Here is a 14,394-nt window from a genome sequence, read left to right on the forward strand (position 1 = left end):
GTAATAGGTAGAAAGTAAAGGAACAACACATATTTAAAACTATAAACAAGGCACCCTAATCCTTTTTAAAATTCTGCCTGCATCTCTAAATCAACAGCCATTCTGTTAAAAAGGAACAATGTGTTCAATACTGAAAAATGCATAAGCCATGACCATTAAGGGGTATTTCAGTAGCACTCATATCTGGTTTGTTGTCCCTGTGATCCTAAGCACGTGTGAAATTACACCCTATTCTTGATACCACTGCCTTCCAAAGTGAGCCTTTGACAGTCCACTTTTTACTCCTCCCTGCTTCTCCCTTCAATCCACTTAAAACCCTCTCCTCACCCTTACAGACTGTCCTCTCAGCAATTCAGGTAATTACAGACACGTTTGCTTAAAGCATTGCATTGAAGCAATGAGTGATTAACTGCATTCATCAACAGCCAGCACATCTTCTGAATGTCAATGTTCAAATATGCTGTCTTCACATAAAAATCTCATAAAAGTTTCAGAAGTGGAACCCAAAGGTCTTATTTGAGAAAGCGAACACCCACTTACCTTGAAATTTGGACTGAATGTGTAGAGGAATGTTTCACCAGTGCCATAGTAATGGTCACTAAACCTGAAGGGATGCGTAGCATACGCTCCAAATATCTGTCAGAATAAAATGATTAAACTACTTTTGAAGACAGTGCAAAATTCAAGAGAAAAAACCCAAACATTTCAAAATACTTTCTAAAGAACAACTGAGCTGGTGTTTCATATTAGAAGAAACAACTCGTAAAGTACAGCAGATGAGCAAGTACTCCTGCAAACCTTTTGTATTCTGCCAGTTAAAAGCCAGATGACAACAACGGCAACAGGAATGCTGACTCTAGGAGCTACTGAAGTACTAGACCTCCACAGAGGCATTACTTGTGACAGCTTGTTAATTGAGAGACCTAAGGAAGATACTTCCATGGGCACTCACTGCAATTATGAAGATGTGGGGGGCAGGTATTTCTATTAGTGCTGATGCGCTTTCCTGCCTGTAAGTTTAGTTTAAGCAGTAGAAAATATAAAAGAAAACACCAATGCCTTCTTTTGGTGTCATGTCACTTCACAGTATGACTAGTACTTCATATTGATCACTTTTTATAATGTTGCCTTTTCAGTCCAACCCCGCAGAACAAGCACTCCTTACCTGGTTGTCCATATCCTTGACGACAAGGAGAACTGGACTGTCGAGAGATGCCGATTTACGGTACAGAGTCTTCAGGCTAGTCCCGTGCTCCAGCGTACTGTATGCAAGCCGCCATGGGTATCCCTGCACTCGTGCGGGCAAGCGCCGGGCAAGCTGGGCAATGAACACAGGGAAATGGTTACATGTTCAGCAGGTTGGGTCACAGCCCCAGACCACTCCCTTTCTGCAGGGGCTCCTGAGCCAAAAAATGGCTGTCAAGGGAGCAGCTGATGCCAGTAGCTTAACATCTCTGCCACGTTCATGTGGCCTTGTACCCTGAGCCCAACTGTCTGCATTCACATCACCTGTGAAAGAGATTGCAAAACTGGCACCCCCTCTCCAAGCACTGAAAGAGTTGCCAGTCCTCAGTATCACAACTGAAACTCCAGAGTTGCAAAACATAAAATTAAGCTTTCCAGGTGAGCCAGTGCTGCAGCAAACAGGACCTTGCATAAGGACACTCCAACATACTTTCCAAACTCTTACAAAGCATTGGCGTTGCCTCCGGAAGGCAGAACGTCCCACACTCGGCAGAGACAGCACCACAGCTAACAAGGAAACCCGAGGTTTTTCTAGCCATACCTGCTCTATGTGCATATTCTCCAGGAGAGCGCTGTGATGCTTTAAGACAGGCAAAGTATCATCATCTTCTTCTTCATAGTAACTGCAAACGCTCTTCCGTCGTTTTGCTTCTTCTACAGTAATGATCTGAGGCAAGAGAACAAGTGTCCAACCTCAAGCATAGCTCTTAAACTGTCAATCCTCTGTTGAAGCAAATGCATTTAAACCAACATACTCCTCAGCTGTTACACTGAGTGGAGCAAAACCACTGTATGGGATGGTTGTATCAAGCACAGGTGGCCTTAACCAAATGGGGAAATTCTTAACGAGCAAGACAGCACGGCCGGAATTTCTTCATGCCCTGCTGACCTCCCACAGCTGTAGAGTCCTTTGGGATTAATAAACATTGAGGTAACCAGGTGACATCATGTGGTCGGTCTCAGACACACTTGGTCCCAAGTCAGAAGGCTAAAGTGCACCTACTTCTGAGGCACACTACCCACATCTGAACTAGGTGTCTTGTGCGAGTCTAAATGAGGAGGACACAGAAGCTGCTTTGTTTTCTCTCATGCAGCTAGTTGAGTACATTAATTACCTTCTCAGGTGCTAATGCATAAGAATATGAAAAAGTTTAAAATTTCACTTCTTTTTATTAAACCAGCAGCTTTTTCCTGGTTTTATTTACTGACTCAGACATGGTTTTGTGTATACAAACTGAAACAGAATGAATATAGCAAAGAAGTAAAAATGTAAATCAACTTGAACAGGTATTTCGAAGCTCAGTCTTGTAGGAAATGTACTGAGTAAGATTTTGAGCATCCAGTTTACGTTAAGTTCCTGAAAATACTTATTCTGAGAGTCAAGGTCTTTATAAAATACATTCTTAGTTGAAAATGACCAAACAGCTCTTTGGAAACTTCTGTTTATTCTTTTGCTTAAGACTTTATAAAGAGAGCACACCGTAATATTTTAAAAGGTGAGTCCATACAAATATTTCTAACGTCAGGTTTGAATTTAAATACTTACAAAAATGAAGCACAGACTTCTCCCCAGCAACTACAAGTAAGCCACACTACCTCTTCCCGTAAAGCTGGAAACAAAATGAGAATGCGAGTCCATACGCTTAATGCTTGTCTATAAAAGGACTCAGCAGCCTTTAAGGTGCTGAGAGACAGGGAACAAACTCTGAACCCCATGCAGCATGGGCAGCAAACAGGAGCCCAAACGTGGTGCGGGGCAGGAGCTCCAGGCTGGTAGCACCGACAGTGCCGGAGCTCACCGCGGAGGGGAGGACGCTGCCTCGCCCCTCGGCAGCAGTAGTCCGTGTGTCCTGGCTCCTGACGAGCTGCTGCTGGGGTGCTCGGTCTCCTGGCTGGCAGAGGACATCATCTGGCACAGCTGGGAAGTGTTTCAGTGCAGCTTGAGGTGCTCACTGAGCGACAGGAGCCTTGGCTCTGCACAGCAGTGGGAGGTGAGATGAGGTGCACTGGTGCCCGGCAGCGGGCTTTAGCTAGGGCTCGGTGCCACCATGGCAAACAGGGAGCAACAGCAAGAGCTCAGAGATGGGGCTGATAAGAAAGAAAAGGGGAAGCAAGGAGGCCTAGCTGCAAAACAAATGGGAAACCTTAAATCACCTTCCTTCCATGAGCATATCACCACAGAGGTCTTATCTTGGAGCAGGAACCTCAAGATGTGGCTGCAGAGCACACTGCACCGCTGCCACACACCTCCCAGCCAGTATGGCTTCCAAACGACTTTCACATTACACATGGATAAAGTTTTGCGTAACTCCTCTGCACCTTCACAATCACTGCTTGAACTTGCAGAAGCTGTCGAGACAGCTGCCAAGACAGTTGAGACAATTGCCAAGGAGTGCCTGGAGTTCCTACACACACCTGCCTCGCGGGCGAGAAAACCAATCCACTGGACTGACTCCAGGTGCAGACTTAACCACACCACAGAGCACAAAGAAGGAGCTTTTCATGAAGACCAGGGTCGGTGAGGAGTTCACCATGGGTAGGACAAAGGCCTAATACTGTCAGTCACACCTAGCATCTCCAGTGGGACACGGGCAATACGCACTCACGTCCAGCCCGCATACACCTGCGGACGCCTGGAGCTGAGCCCAGGGCAGCTGCCCTGAGCAGGGCGCCTGGGCACTGGTGCTCTGACGCACACAGCAGGGTCAGGAAAAGATGGAAAGGACCACCACAAGGCAAAATCCTGCCTGCAGAATTAACGTTGTTACATGCCTCTGTGCGCCCGGGCAGTACAGGTATTCCTGCTGGTGACACTGGAAGAGCTGTACAGCTGCATCCTGCCCCTCCAGCCCAGGCTCAGTGGGATCTAGTCCTGAGTCTTCTGAGACTGGAGGGAATCCTGTGCTGGAAAATTTTTCATATGGCCCATTTCAGGGAAGGTTTGCACTGCAAAATTAAGATCAATTTAAAAAAAACCCAACAAACTGTTAAAGGCAAATGGTCTTTCTGCTTTTATCCTTGTTCTTTTTCCACCTCCTGAATGGTTTTCCTTCCCTCCTCATCTCCCAGGCCATTATTTTATTTTACTTTTTTCTTTTTTTTTTTTTTTTTTTAAATGAACACCTTTTCTGTCTTGTATCAAAAGTACCCAACTCCTCTTCCAAACACTATTCTCTAGGAATAGTCTCCCCCCAAGAGCAGGGGGAAAAGTATCACAGCACATCAACCAGCAACAGGTATCTGCAGCAAAATGCAACCAAACGCACAGACATAGGCAACCACAGAAAATCTATGAACACAGCTGTAGACTGCAAATCGACTCCAAAGACTGACAAGCCCCCCTCTTCACTGCATAGATACCTATTCTGTCTATAACTGAAGCGCACATTTGAATGAAGTCTGGAGTCAACAACTGAAAAAAAAAAAAAAAAAAAAGGGATCTGCAAGATCAGATATTTACAGACAATACAAAAGCAGAGACAGATGAAAAGAATCAACCACTACAGAAACCAGACCTACAAAATCTTTTAAAGATTTTATGGGACTTAAAATTCACCTGAGTATGGAGCACACTTTTTACTAGGACAGAAGTGCTGTATCAGATCCATGCTGTTCAAACAGGGACACAGTTCAACGTACCTCCACAAAAGGTTCCTCCAGGTCAGGTCTGGCACAGTAAAGAATTCGAATATTCAAAGGCATTTGTTTCCCTTTCATCATCTGCCAGTTTATTTTGCAGTAGCCACTACACTTCCCTGCTCTACTGGCAAGAGCTCTCGCCCGCAAGCATGACAGATGGCTACTGCCTGTGGCACACTGTGGTAAAGTTGCTTATATGCTTCTCCACGATCATACTTTCTGTTTCCCCACAAGGGAGAGTGAAACTTCCACACTAATCATGCCCAAATTTGGACTTCCGATAGAGATTTCCTGGCAGACCTACGTTGAATTTGTAAAGCTTGAATATATTACAAATAAAAGAGACACACCTTCAAGAAACTGTTTCCAGCTAATTCTTCTCTCAATACATATTTAAATAAAACAATGAGACAAAATCTCCCAGTGTGGCCAGATCTCTCCCACCTCTGTTCTTTGGATCACTGGCCCTCCTCTTTCATTTTAGTTTTATGAAAATGGCATGCAAATAACAACCGAACAGTGAAATCTAGTGCAATGTATGACTGCACTCAGCTCTGAGCAAAACAAGGAATGCAGACTTTTTTTTTTTTTTTTTCCACCTTGCAGTTCACAGAGCACCAACATTAAGAAACTACAAAACTGCAAAAATAAAAGCTATCTAGGATTAGAGGTGACCTTGCTACATTTCAAATAAAAGCCCCACTCACGAGCTCTGCTTTTGAACAGGACAACATACTTTGAAGATAGAAATGCTAAAAAAAAAAAAAAAAAGGGGACAGTAGAATTTTAAAAACAAGTTTATGTTTACAACAAAGACTCAGATCACTTTTTAAATCACCATCAAGATATTTCACACTCAGGGATTTATTTGTTTTTTAATTTAACCCATATCCTTAGCACAGCGAGTGCTTCAGCATTCAGAAATATCATTACAAAATGTGTGCGAGCTTATTTCCCTTAGAAACTAGGCTTTGTATGCACAAGAGACAGACAGATAAACACAGGCATGCCAAGTAGTTAAAACTGATTGCAAAAGCCTCCATATGAAAAAGCCAAAGTCCCAGTCTAAAACCTATCCGTCTTACAACCAATATTCACACAGTATTGCTGCATGCACCTGAGAAGCAAGGGTATGTATGGCACAACATCACATACCAATCCATTTCAACTAGCACACAGGGGTCTCTATTGGTGTTTATGTGTACATATACATTTTGGAGGCTTTATTTGTGGCATATAAATACAACACGAATTTAGCAACGCTGACAACATACACCTGTATAGGTTTGCAAAAGGCTAACATCACATAAGCAAAATATTTACACATCTGCTGGTTTCACACCACAGAGCTCCCAGTTGTTTGCCTGCTCCTTCTAGGGAGAGAAGAAAGGAGGACTGAAGGAATATGAGTACCTTTGTGAGACAGATACAAGCCTTGAGGAGACTTCTATAGGAAGCACCAAGCATTATAAAGAAACACCATAAAAATCACCAAAAGAGCAAGTGCTGAGATTCTTAACAGGGGATGCACACTTGATATGCACATGCTTCATGCAACGGCAGAAAGCACTCACCTCCCAGCTTTTAGTAGTGGGCTCACTGAAGAAGTTGTCTATCATGTCAAGCTCCTCCTTTTCTACCACGACAAAACCTTGCTCTTTGGCATCTTTCCCGTATATTTCTGGTGACCACTGAACAAAAAACGTGTACAAGTGATCCACCCTGTAAACACAAGAGGAGGAAACAACCATTGTGCAGTGGTCCATGAACACAGCACTGTCACGTACTGCTGAGGTTTTGCCCAGTGACAAAGAAGGGACAACCATACAAACAGGACACCCGTCCCACACAAGGCAATAGCTCCTTCCACCTGGCAGCCTGAAGCGTTTCAAGGTTTCTCTGCTTTCCGTCCCCACAATATTTTTTTTCCTTCCTTTGCTATACACACAGCCAAAGCATCACAGAAAAACTAAGTGGCTTGTCCAGTCCCACACAATTCATATTAACACAACAAATTGTTTGGTATTAGATCATGCTCACAAAAGATAAGTCCATTAAAAAAAACTCACTTTAATTATTTACTTTGACCTCCTGCATAAACCAAGCCATAAGATATCACCAGTAAAGTCTACACCACATTTCTAGCTGCCCTCTAAAAGTTTGAGAATAACCACAAAACAATTCTTCATTCTGTTAGCATAATGAAAATAAGCAGTTACTGACAGCTTTGCTAATGATACAGTACCAGCAGGGTATGCACTTCCATAAATGTAGTCAGCTTGCAATCAGTGTCTTTAAAGAGATGTTCTTTGACAACATCCATAACAAACAGTGAAACAATTTCTAAAGTAGGAATTTATGTAGTATATACAAGTAAAAATGAACACGTGCCATTTCAAACAGGAATACAATAGTGGATCTACTGTACAAGAAGTTGAATTGCCAGAAGAAAAAAAAAAAAAAAAAATCAAACCCTAATTAAAGAGAGCAGATAGAAAGATAGTAAGTACTTCTGACACTGGATCTTTCTCCAGTTATTCACCAGGAAGTTTTGTCCGGCTACTCCTTGATCAATACAAACCAAGAAAAATCTTGGACAAATTTTGACATTTTCCCCCTATTATTTCAAGCTACTTGGACTCACATATATATGCACAAATAATCTTAAAACGCCATTTCAGCACCGTTGGATTCTGTTCAGGGTCACTAGTCTAATTCCAGCGATTTTTCCAATGAAGTCTACATTTTTTGTTCTACACTCCTACCAACGAGGGCTAGAGTCTGATGTCAGTTCTAACTGCATAAACTGACAGCCCTGAAATTGTTGCCCGCTCGTGACAGCTACGCTAATTCACAGTCAAAGTGAGATATTTGGAGGGGCTTGACCCACTTTGTCCACAAGAAATTTGGCTCCAATTTCCACTACCCTCAGAAGGAATAAAAGATTGACTTTGCTTCAACATGGAAATGTCCTCTTAACCATGAAAAAGGAACAAATCAGCATTGCCATCATTTTTTTCTCTTCTCCTTTGTGCATTCACAAACGCTTCTGTGGTGCATGGCTAACAGATGTTCTAGGAGAGTTTAAATTTTTGTTATCAAATAAGAACTGTACCTGTGAAACATTTTTAACATATACAACCAAATATGGTTTTAGTACAATTGTCCTAAATTTGTGAACAGCCAACACTAGTTCCTGAGGCATCAGCAGCCTCCCTTCATCAAGAACAAGTAAGGTAGCTAATGTTGATACCAAAGTAAAAATTTTAGCTACTGTTCATTCCTCCGCAACAACACACACAAAAGAGATCAAGGTAGTGCTGCACAATCAGTCTTTGGGATAGTTCTCGCCAATTATTGCCTGGAAAAGGCTAAAAGAGGGCCACACTCCCATTGCCAGGGATTCTCCCCTTCTTTGTGAGAAGCCACGTGATTGCTTACAAGTTTGTGTAGATCTAAAACCAGCGAACTATGGAAGGCACTTCTAAAAGCCGTACCATCTCATTTTAGTCAAGACCTTTTCTAACTGCAGAAGTTTTCCCACATCAATAGGTGCCACTCCACATACGCCATTCTTCTTCATTTGCTCACAGAGGCTTCAGAAAGAGCAGTATGATCATCTCTTTGCTAACTAATGTGAGTTTTAACTGAAAGAGACATTTAACTTCAGCACTGTGTATTTTATGTGCAGTAGTCCTAGTCTGGAAAGCTAACTACTTAATTCCTACAAATCCCTATGAAAGAACAATAAAACTAGTGGTTGCCACTGTCTGGCTAAGATCAGTTTGAAACCACGTTCATACAGGTGGGTGGAGGAGAGCAGCATAACCCCATCTCAGAATCGCAGAGCATATTTAGGTTGTAAGGCACCTCTGGAGATCATCTAGGTCAACTTCTATTTACAGTAGAGCTAACTTCCAAGTTAGAGGAGGTTGCACAGTCATCTTGTCCATTTGCAGTTGTGAAAATCTCCAACAGAGATTCCAGCACCTCTCCACACAACCTGTTCCACGCACGACCAGTCTCATGTTGTTTTTGTCTTCTATCTAACCACGATTTCCTCCGCATGCAGCATGTGGTCTGAGAGAGGTCTGGCACCATCCTACTTTTTTTTTTCCCCTCTCGCCGCCCCTTTTTTTAACCATGTGTCCCAAAGGAAGAGGGAATAACCACCACCCAAGCTGCTGGCTATGCTCTTCTTCATGCAGGCCAACAAGAAGTGAATCCTTCATCACTGCAAAGACACACCGCTGACTTACACCGAGTTTGCTCTCAGCTTCCCCAGCTCCTTTCCTGCAGAGCTGCTCCCCAGGCCAGCCGTCCCCAGCCTCTACCACTGCAGGGGCTGCTCCGCCCCAGGGGCACAACTTCGTATTTGCCTTTTCTGAACTTCCTGATGCTTCTGTCAGCCCATTCCTCCATGTTGAGGCCCCTCTGAACAGCAGCCCTGCCCTCCAATGTGTGAACACTCCCCAGATTTGGCGTCATCTCCCAAAATGACAAAGGTGTATTCAGTTCTAATGTCCATGTTGCTGATGAAGGCATTAAACAGTACCAGTCCCCAAGGAATACCACTTGCACCTGGCTGCCACTCAGACTAGCTACCAACCCTTTCAGCCCAGTGGTCCAGTCAATTTTTCACCCACCTGGTAGTCTGCCTGTCCAGGTCACATCTCTCCAATCTGGCTATGAGGATACTATGGGAGATTGTGTTGAAAGCTTTACGAAGGCCATGGTAAAACAACAATCCCTTGCTCTCCCCTTGTTCACAGAGCTAGCCATCTCAAACAGAAAAGTTACCTGGTTGGTAGAAAAACAATTTGCCCTTGGTAAATCTATGATAACTGTTCCTGATCACTTCTTGCCCTCCATGTGTTTGGAAATGGTGTCCGTAAGGATGCGCTTCATAATCTTCCCAGGGACTGAGGTGAAGCTGGCTGCCCTGTGCCCTCACAGATCCTCCTCGATTTTTCTGAAGATCGTTGCAGTATTTGTTTCTCCAGTTATTAAGAACCTCTCCCAATGATCATAACCTTTCAAAGGATGATAGAAAGCAGCCTTGCAATAACATGAACCAACTTCCTCTGTAAACTCAGAATATTTCCTGTCAGGCCCCACAGACCTGTATGTGCTTAGTTTATTTAAGTAGTGCATAACTAAGTTTTCCTCTACCATGGACAGATGCTAAATAAATCCAGACACTCCAGATTTAAGAAGCAGCAGCATAAAATGAGAAATTGGTGACTGTAGAAGTGAGGTCATTCTGAAAGTGGATGAAGAGCATCCTTTCTCTGTTAATAAAATTATAATATTATGCTATGGTGGTATTTCCAAGCTCCCAAACTGAAAAAAATTGAGACAATTTTAAAATTGAAAAAACACTGCTTAAGGAACACTTACAGCCAACTTGACAGCTGTGAGGAAATTTATCTTAGAACTCAATTGCTGCTTTGGTGATCACATGCTTATGAGTCTGTCATGCACGAACAGAGAAACATCAATAAAATATAAAATACTTAGAAAGGAACAACTCCAGAAACCTGAAGTTAATCACTCCAGAAAGAAATTATTCAAAAGGAAAAAATGATAACAGGAAACTACTTTTTTTTTATTATTATTTAAAAAAACCAAACAAACAAACTAGGAGACACAAATAAAAAATGAAAGATGGAACACTGATTAAAGAGGGACACCTCCCTCCCCAACGGTAGCCAGATTAAAAGGAAACTGATATGCTTACAAATATGTTCATAGTAACACACACACAGAGGACACAAAACAAATGTAAAAAGAAAAGTTTATAGTGAAGGATATAAATTCAGTAGAAAACTAATTTTGGAGAGTACAAAGCATGACATAAAGATCATGACAGCAAAGTGATAAAATCAGTGTAAGACAAAAGCTTTGTGGAGTACTTATGCCACTACATTGCTTACTAAACTGGGCACAACCATCTGTGTGTGTGAATGCATCTGAGCAGAGGAGCACACACCAAAGAAGAGCGAGCAGAGGCGGTGCATGCAGGATGGTACTTTACCCACGGCAGTAGGACCCTAGAGACCTGGGATAACGGCTCTGAATTTTGAAGCAAGAGTTCTGCACCAGCACACCGATGACAACACTTGGTGCGATCCTTGAATGTACCAAAAAAGTAACATTCAGCGGAAGGAATGAGATTGTGTTTAGTTTGGTGTTTGACATTTTGGTGACCACTGCTGGAATACTCTGCCTATCTCTGGTGCACCATTCCCAAGTCACACTCAAGTGTTACAGCTTAGAGATGCAAAACCAACCGTCGTACAGCAAGAGGCAAAAAGAGTTATTTAGCTTACAGGAGCAATACCCTGTGATAGCCTACATTAAGAAGAACTGAAACTGGTAATACAGATTCAACCACAACCAGGGACTGAAAGCCAGAAAAATTAAAGTAGGTATATAGTGCACTGAAAAAGAGCAAAGGCAATTATCTATAAAACACACCAGACAACTTGTCAAGTTACAGTTGGTTCTTGAGGGGGAACTGTAAATTATTTTTCTTCTAAAAGATATACATTAATTTAGGAAGTCACAAACTGACATCACTACCACCATTTCTGTTGATATGGCAACAATATCTGACTTCTTTGAGGGCAGAGGCAAACCAGTTTTCCATAAATTAATGTCTTCAAGTCAGTCACAGGTGGCAGGGGGACTACTTCCAAATTTGTGTGTTTGGATGGTGGGAGAGGGTTTGTGCATCCTGCAATACATGTACAAAGGCTCTAAGTCCAGCTACAGCACCTGGCCTAGAAAGAGGAATTAATTCAGGAGTCCTACAACTTAGTTATTAACATGCCTGACTAGATGATGATGATGATGATCCTTCATGAATCTTATGAGGACTAAGGTATTGTAAGCCCTCATATGCTTCTATGAGCTTATATAAACTTATAAGAGCCCTCATTGTAAGATACTAAGCTATAGATACAAACAGGTTTTCATAGGTTTCATCTGTATAGTTTGATATCTTATTTATCAGGAGTCTAGGAGTACTCTATTTGTAGAAGGCTGATTCAAAAGCAGTCTAAATCTAAGTTTTATGCTACCTATTCCATTCCGTTAACAGCACCATGGAAGAGTGATCCTTCAGCACCAGGACCATCTTAATCATCGTCCCTTTATGCGAAGCCCTGCGTAAGTGCACGGAAGCATCACGTAGGTATTGACTCCAGCTAGTTGTGCTGCCAAGTTCTTCCAGATCTCAGCTTCAACCGTATTAACTACAGGGTGTTACGTACTAGATACTAACAGGAGTCACAACCAACCGACATCTTGCTCTACGAAAGGAAACCCCACAGAAACAGTAACAAAAACCAAACCAAAACTCACCCAACTCCCCAAACCAAACAAACAAACAAAAAAAAAAAAATCAAAGGGGAAGGAAGCTAAGACTGAAAAAGAGAAGAAAGGCTCAACCCCTGTTGAAAAACAACCCCTCAACCCCTCCTTGAACATCTGCCTGCTCTCAAAAAAGGAACTTCCAAAAAGCGGATGCCCTCTCAGCAGCATGATTTCGGTGCAATGTCTTTTACATCAACATCAATGCAAATTATACATTCATAAACCAAACCTGCCTGCCAAATTTACATGATAGATAATCAGTGAGATTTACTTCTTGACTGAGGAACTAGTCTATGCTAAAATAAGGAAATTATTTGTTAGGACACATGTCTATAAACAAAGAAATTCTGCATTATTATCTCTGTCCCAGTGCAAGGCATTTTCCTCTGCACAGACCTTGAGGAAATCTGTGCATAATTACTGACCTACTACTACTCAAAATCCACTAGCGTGGAAAATCTACATACCATTTAAATGTAAATCCATGTAGTCAGAGCATGCACAGACTTACCCTCTAATACTGTAAGCTACACCCATTGCAAGACTTCTCAGCAAAAGAATCAATCTATTAGTGTCCAAAACCATGGGTGCCTCTCTGCTCAGCTGAACCCAAGAAGAGCTGCCCTAGACTGAGTAACCTGTAGTAATCTGCATGTAAGGCAACTCCAGATGTCCATCTCCCCTGTTACGTGTCGAGGCGAGCACCACTGTGATCAAGTGGGCAGCGCAAAGCAGCCCTATCGTCACTCGTTAACTCAGCCGCGCTGCGTGGGTCACGGGGCGAGGCGCGCCAGGACACTCTCAGCACCCAGGAGGCCACGTAGGAAGAGAGAAAACCTACATCAGCTGCAAAAGGCAAACCAGACTTAAGACTTCTTGACCGCCTTTATAAAGAATATCAGCCTAACAGTCTTCTCTCTGTATTAATAGTGTTTCCTGAGGCTTCCATTAAAAAGAAAAAAAAGGAAAAAAAGTTAAAAATTTTAAGAGGTAAGTATGTTTACCCTCCAGTGCAGCTTTCCCACAGCCTGCCAAGGCCAGGAAAGCAGCAGCAGTCTGCAGATGGATGAGCAGCTCTGCTGGGAGCCACGGGCTACGGGGCTCAGGCTGAAAATGGAGCTGTTTTCGCAATTGATGACAGAAGCTGTTTTAACAGCAAACACTAACAGACCATGGAAAAATACAATTAAATGCAAATCAGAGGAAGATTTAATTTACACAATGATTATAGACATGCACTCCAATTTCTTCACAATCTCAATCCAGGTTTGGTTTTTTTTGGTGGTGGTTTGGTTTTTTAATTACTATTAACATGCTGCACAAGCTACTGTTACTGCACTGGACAGAGTGTTTTATTTATGCTGCTTTATGATCAATGCGATGAGAGTGGTATTCTTGATATTTTCATACATGAATATAAATTGCATTCCAAATGTCTTTACACTTAGTAAATTATATTGATACATTGCATAAAAAATAAATTGCAAAGTTATCCCAAGTGGCCTACTGTCCATGGCACTCAAGATAATTGGGTACCACTGATAATTATATACTATGCAATACTGGTGCAAGAATATCACCAGCAAGTAGAAAGCAATGCATTTCGGTTTGGGAAGGCATACGAGAGTTGGGAGAGAACACCGACTTGCTAGGCAAAGACATGTCTTGCATTAATACGAAGGAGTGGGTCTCGCATTTAATTTTTGCCCCAAGTTTTGCATGATCTTGTATGCACCTCTGTGGTGTTAAAACACGCGTGCATGAATAGCACCAAAACGACTCAATCTTATACTACGTTCACCACTAATTTTGATCGAGATCTGAACAGCAGCCCCGACAGCAAAGATCTGGCCTGTCAGCCAGCACAGCCAAGTGCTGCTGCAACAGCTCACTGCAGAAATTACTTTTTCCTCATTCTAAAAACTTAAGTATAAACCAGATGTCAACACTTCAGTTTATATATGGATTAGGTCCCCTCACTAATCAGAAAATTACTGGTCATAAAACGACAAGTAAAGAAGCTGTTTTCCAAGTCTGTGGTGAGAAGCTTAATAGATTTACCTGTTGCACAGAGCAACTATCAGAGACCCAGTTCAGCTCAGTAGCTTTATTCAACATCAGAAACACTAT

At 42.3% G+C, this 14,394-nt stretch overlaps 1 protein-coding gene across 10 annotated transcripts in view; it reads right to left on the reverse strand.

Annotated features, from left to right (window-relative positions):
* Positions 1 to 14,394, reverse strand: part of NCOA7 (nuclear receptor coactivator 7) — a 98,300-nt gene that overhangs the window by 3,422 nt on the left and 80,484 nt on the right. For 6 of the 10 annotated variants that reach the window (XM_082307633.1, XM_082307636.1, XM_082307631.1 and 3 more), the window contains 4 exons: positions 6,459 to 6,606; positions 1,787 to 1,912; positions 1,166 to 1,318; positions 541 to 636 (listed from right to left, as the gene is read on the reverse strand). In XM_082307633.1, coding sequence (XP_082163759.1) covers positions 541 to 636; positions 1,166 to 1,318; positions 1,787 to 1,912; positions 6,459 to 6,606 — 523 coding nt within the window. Of the gene's footprint in view, positions 1 to 540; positions 637 to 1,165; positions 1,319 to 1,786; positions 1,913 to 2,791; positions 3,370 to 4,605; positions 4,658 to 4,884; positions 5,168 to 6,458; positions 6,607 to 14,394 lie in introns of those variants that run through there. The other 4 variants (XM_082307632.1, XR_014227750.1, XR_014227751.1 and 1 more) reach the window with 4 other exon arrangements.

Source organism: Platalea leucorodia (genome assembly GCF_965183815.1).
Source record: "Platalea leucorodia genome assembly, chromosome: 3".
NCBI classification, from domain to species: Eukaryota; Metazoa; Chordata; class Aves; order Pelecaniformes; family Threskiornithidae; genus Platalea; species Platalea leucorodia.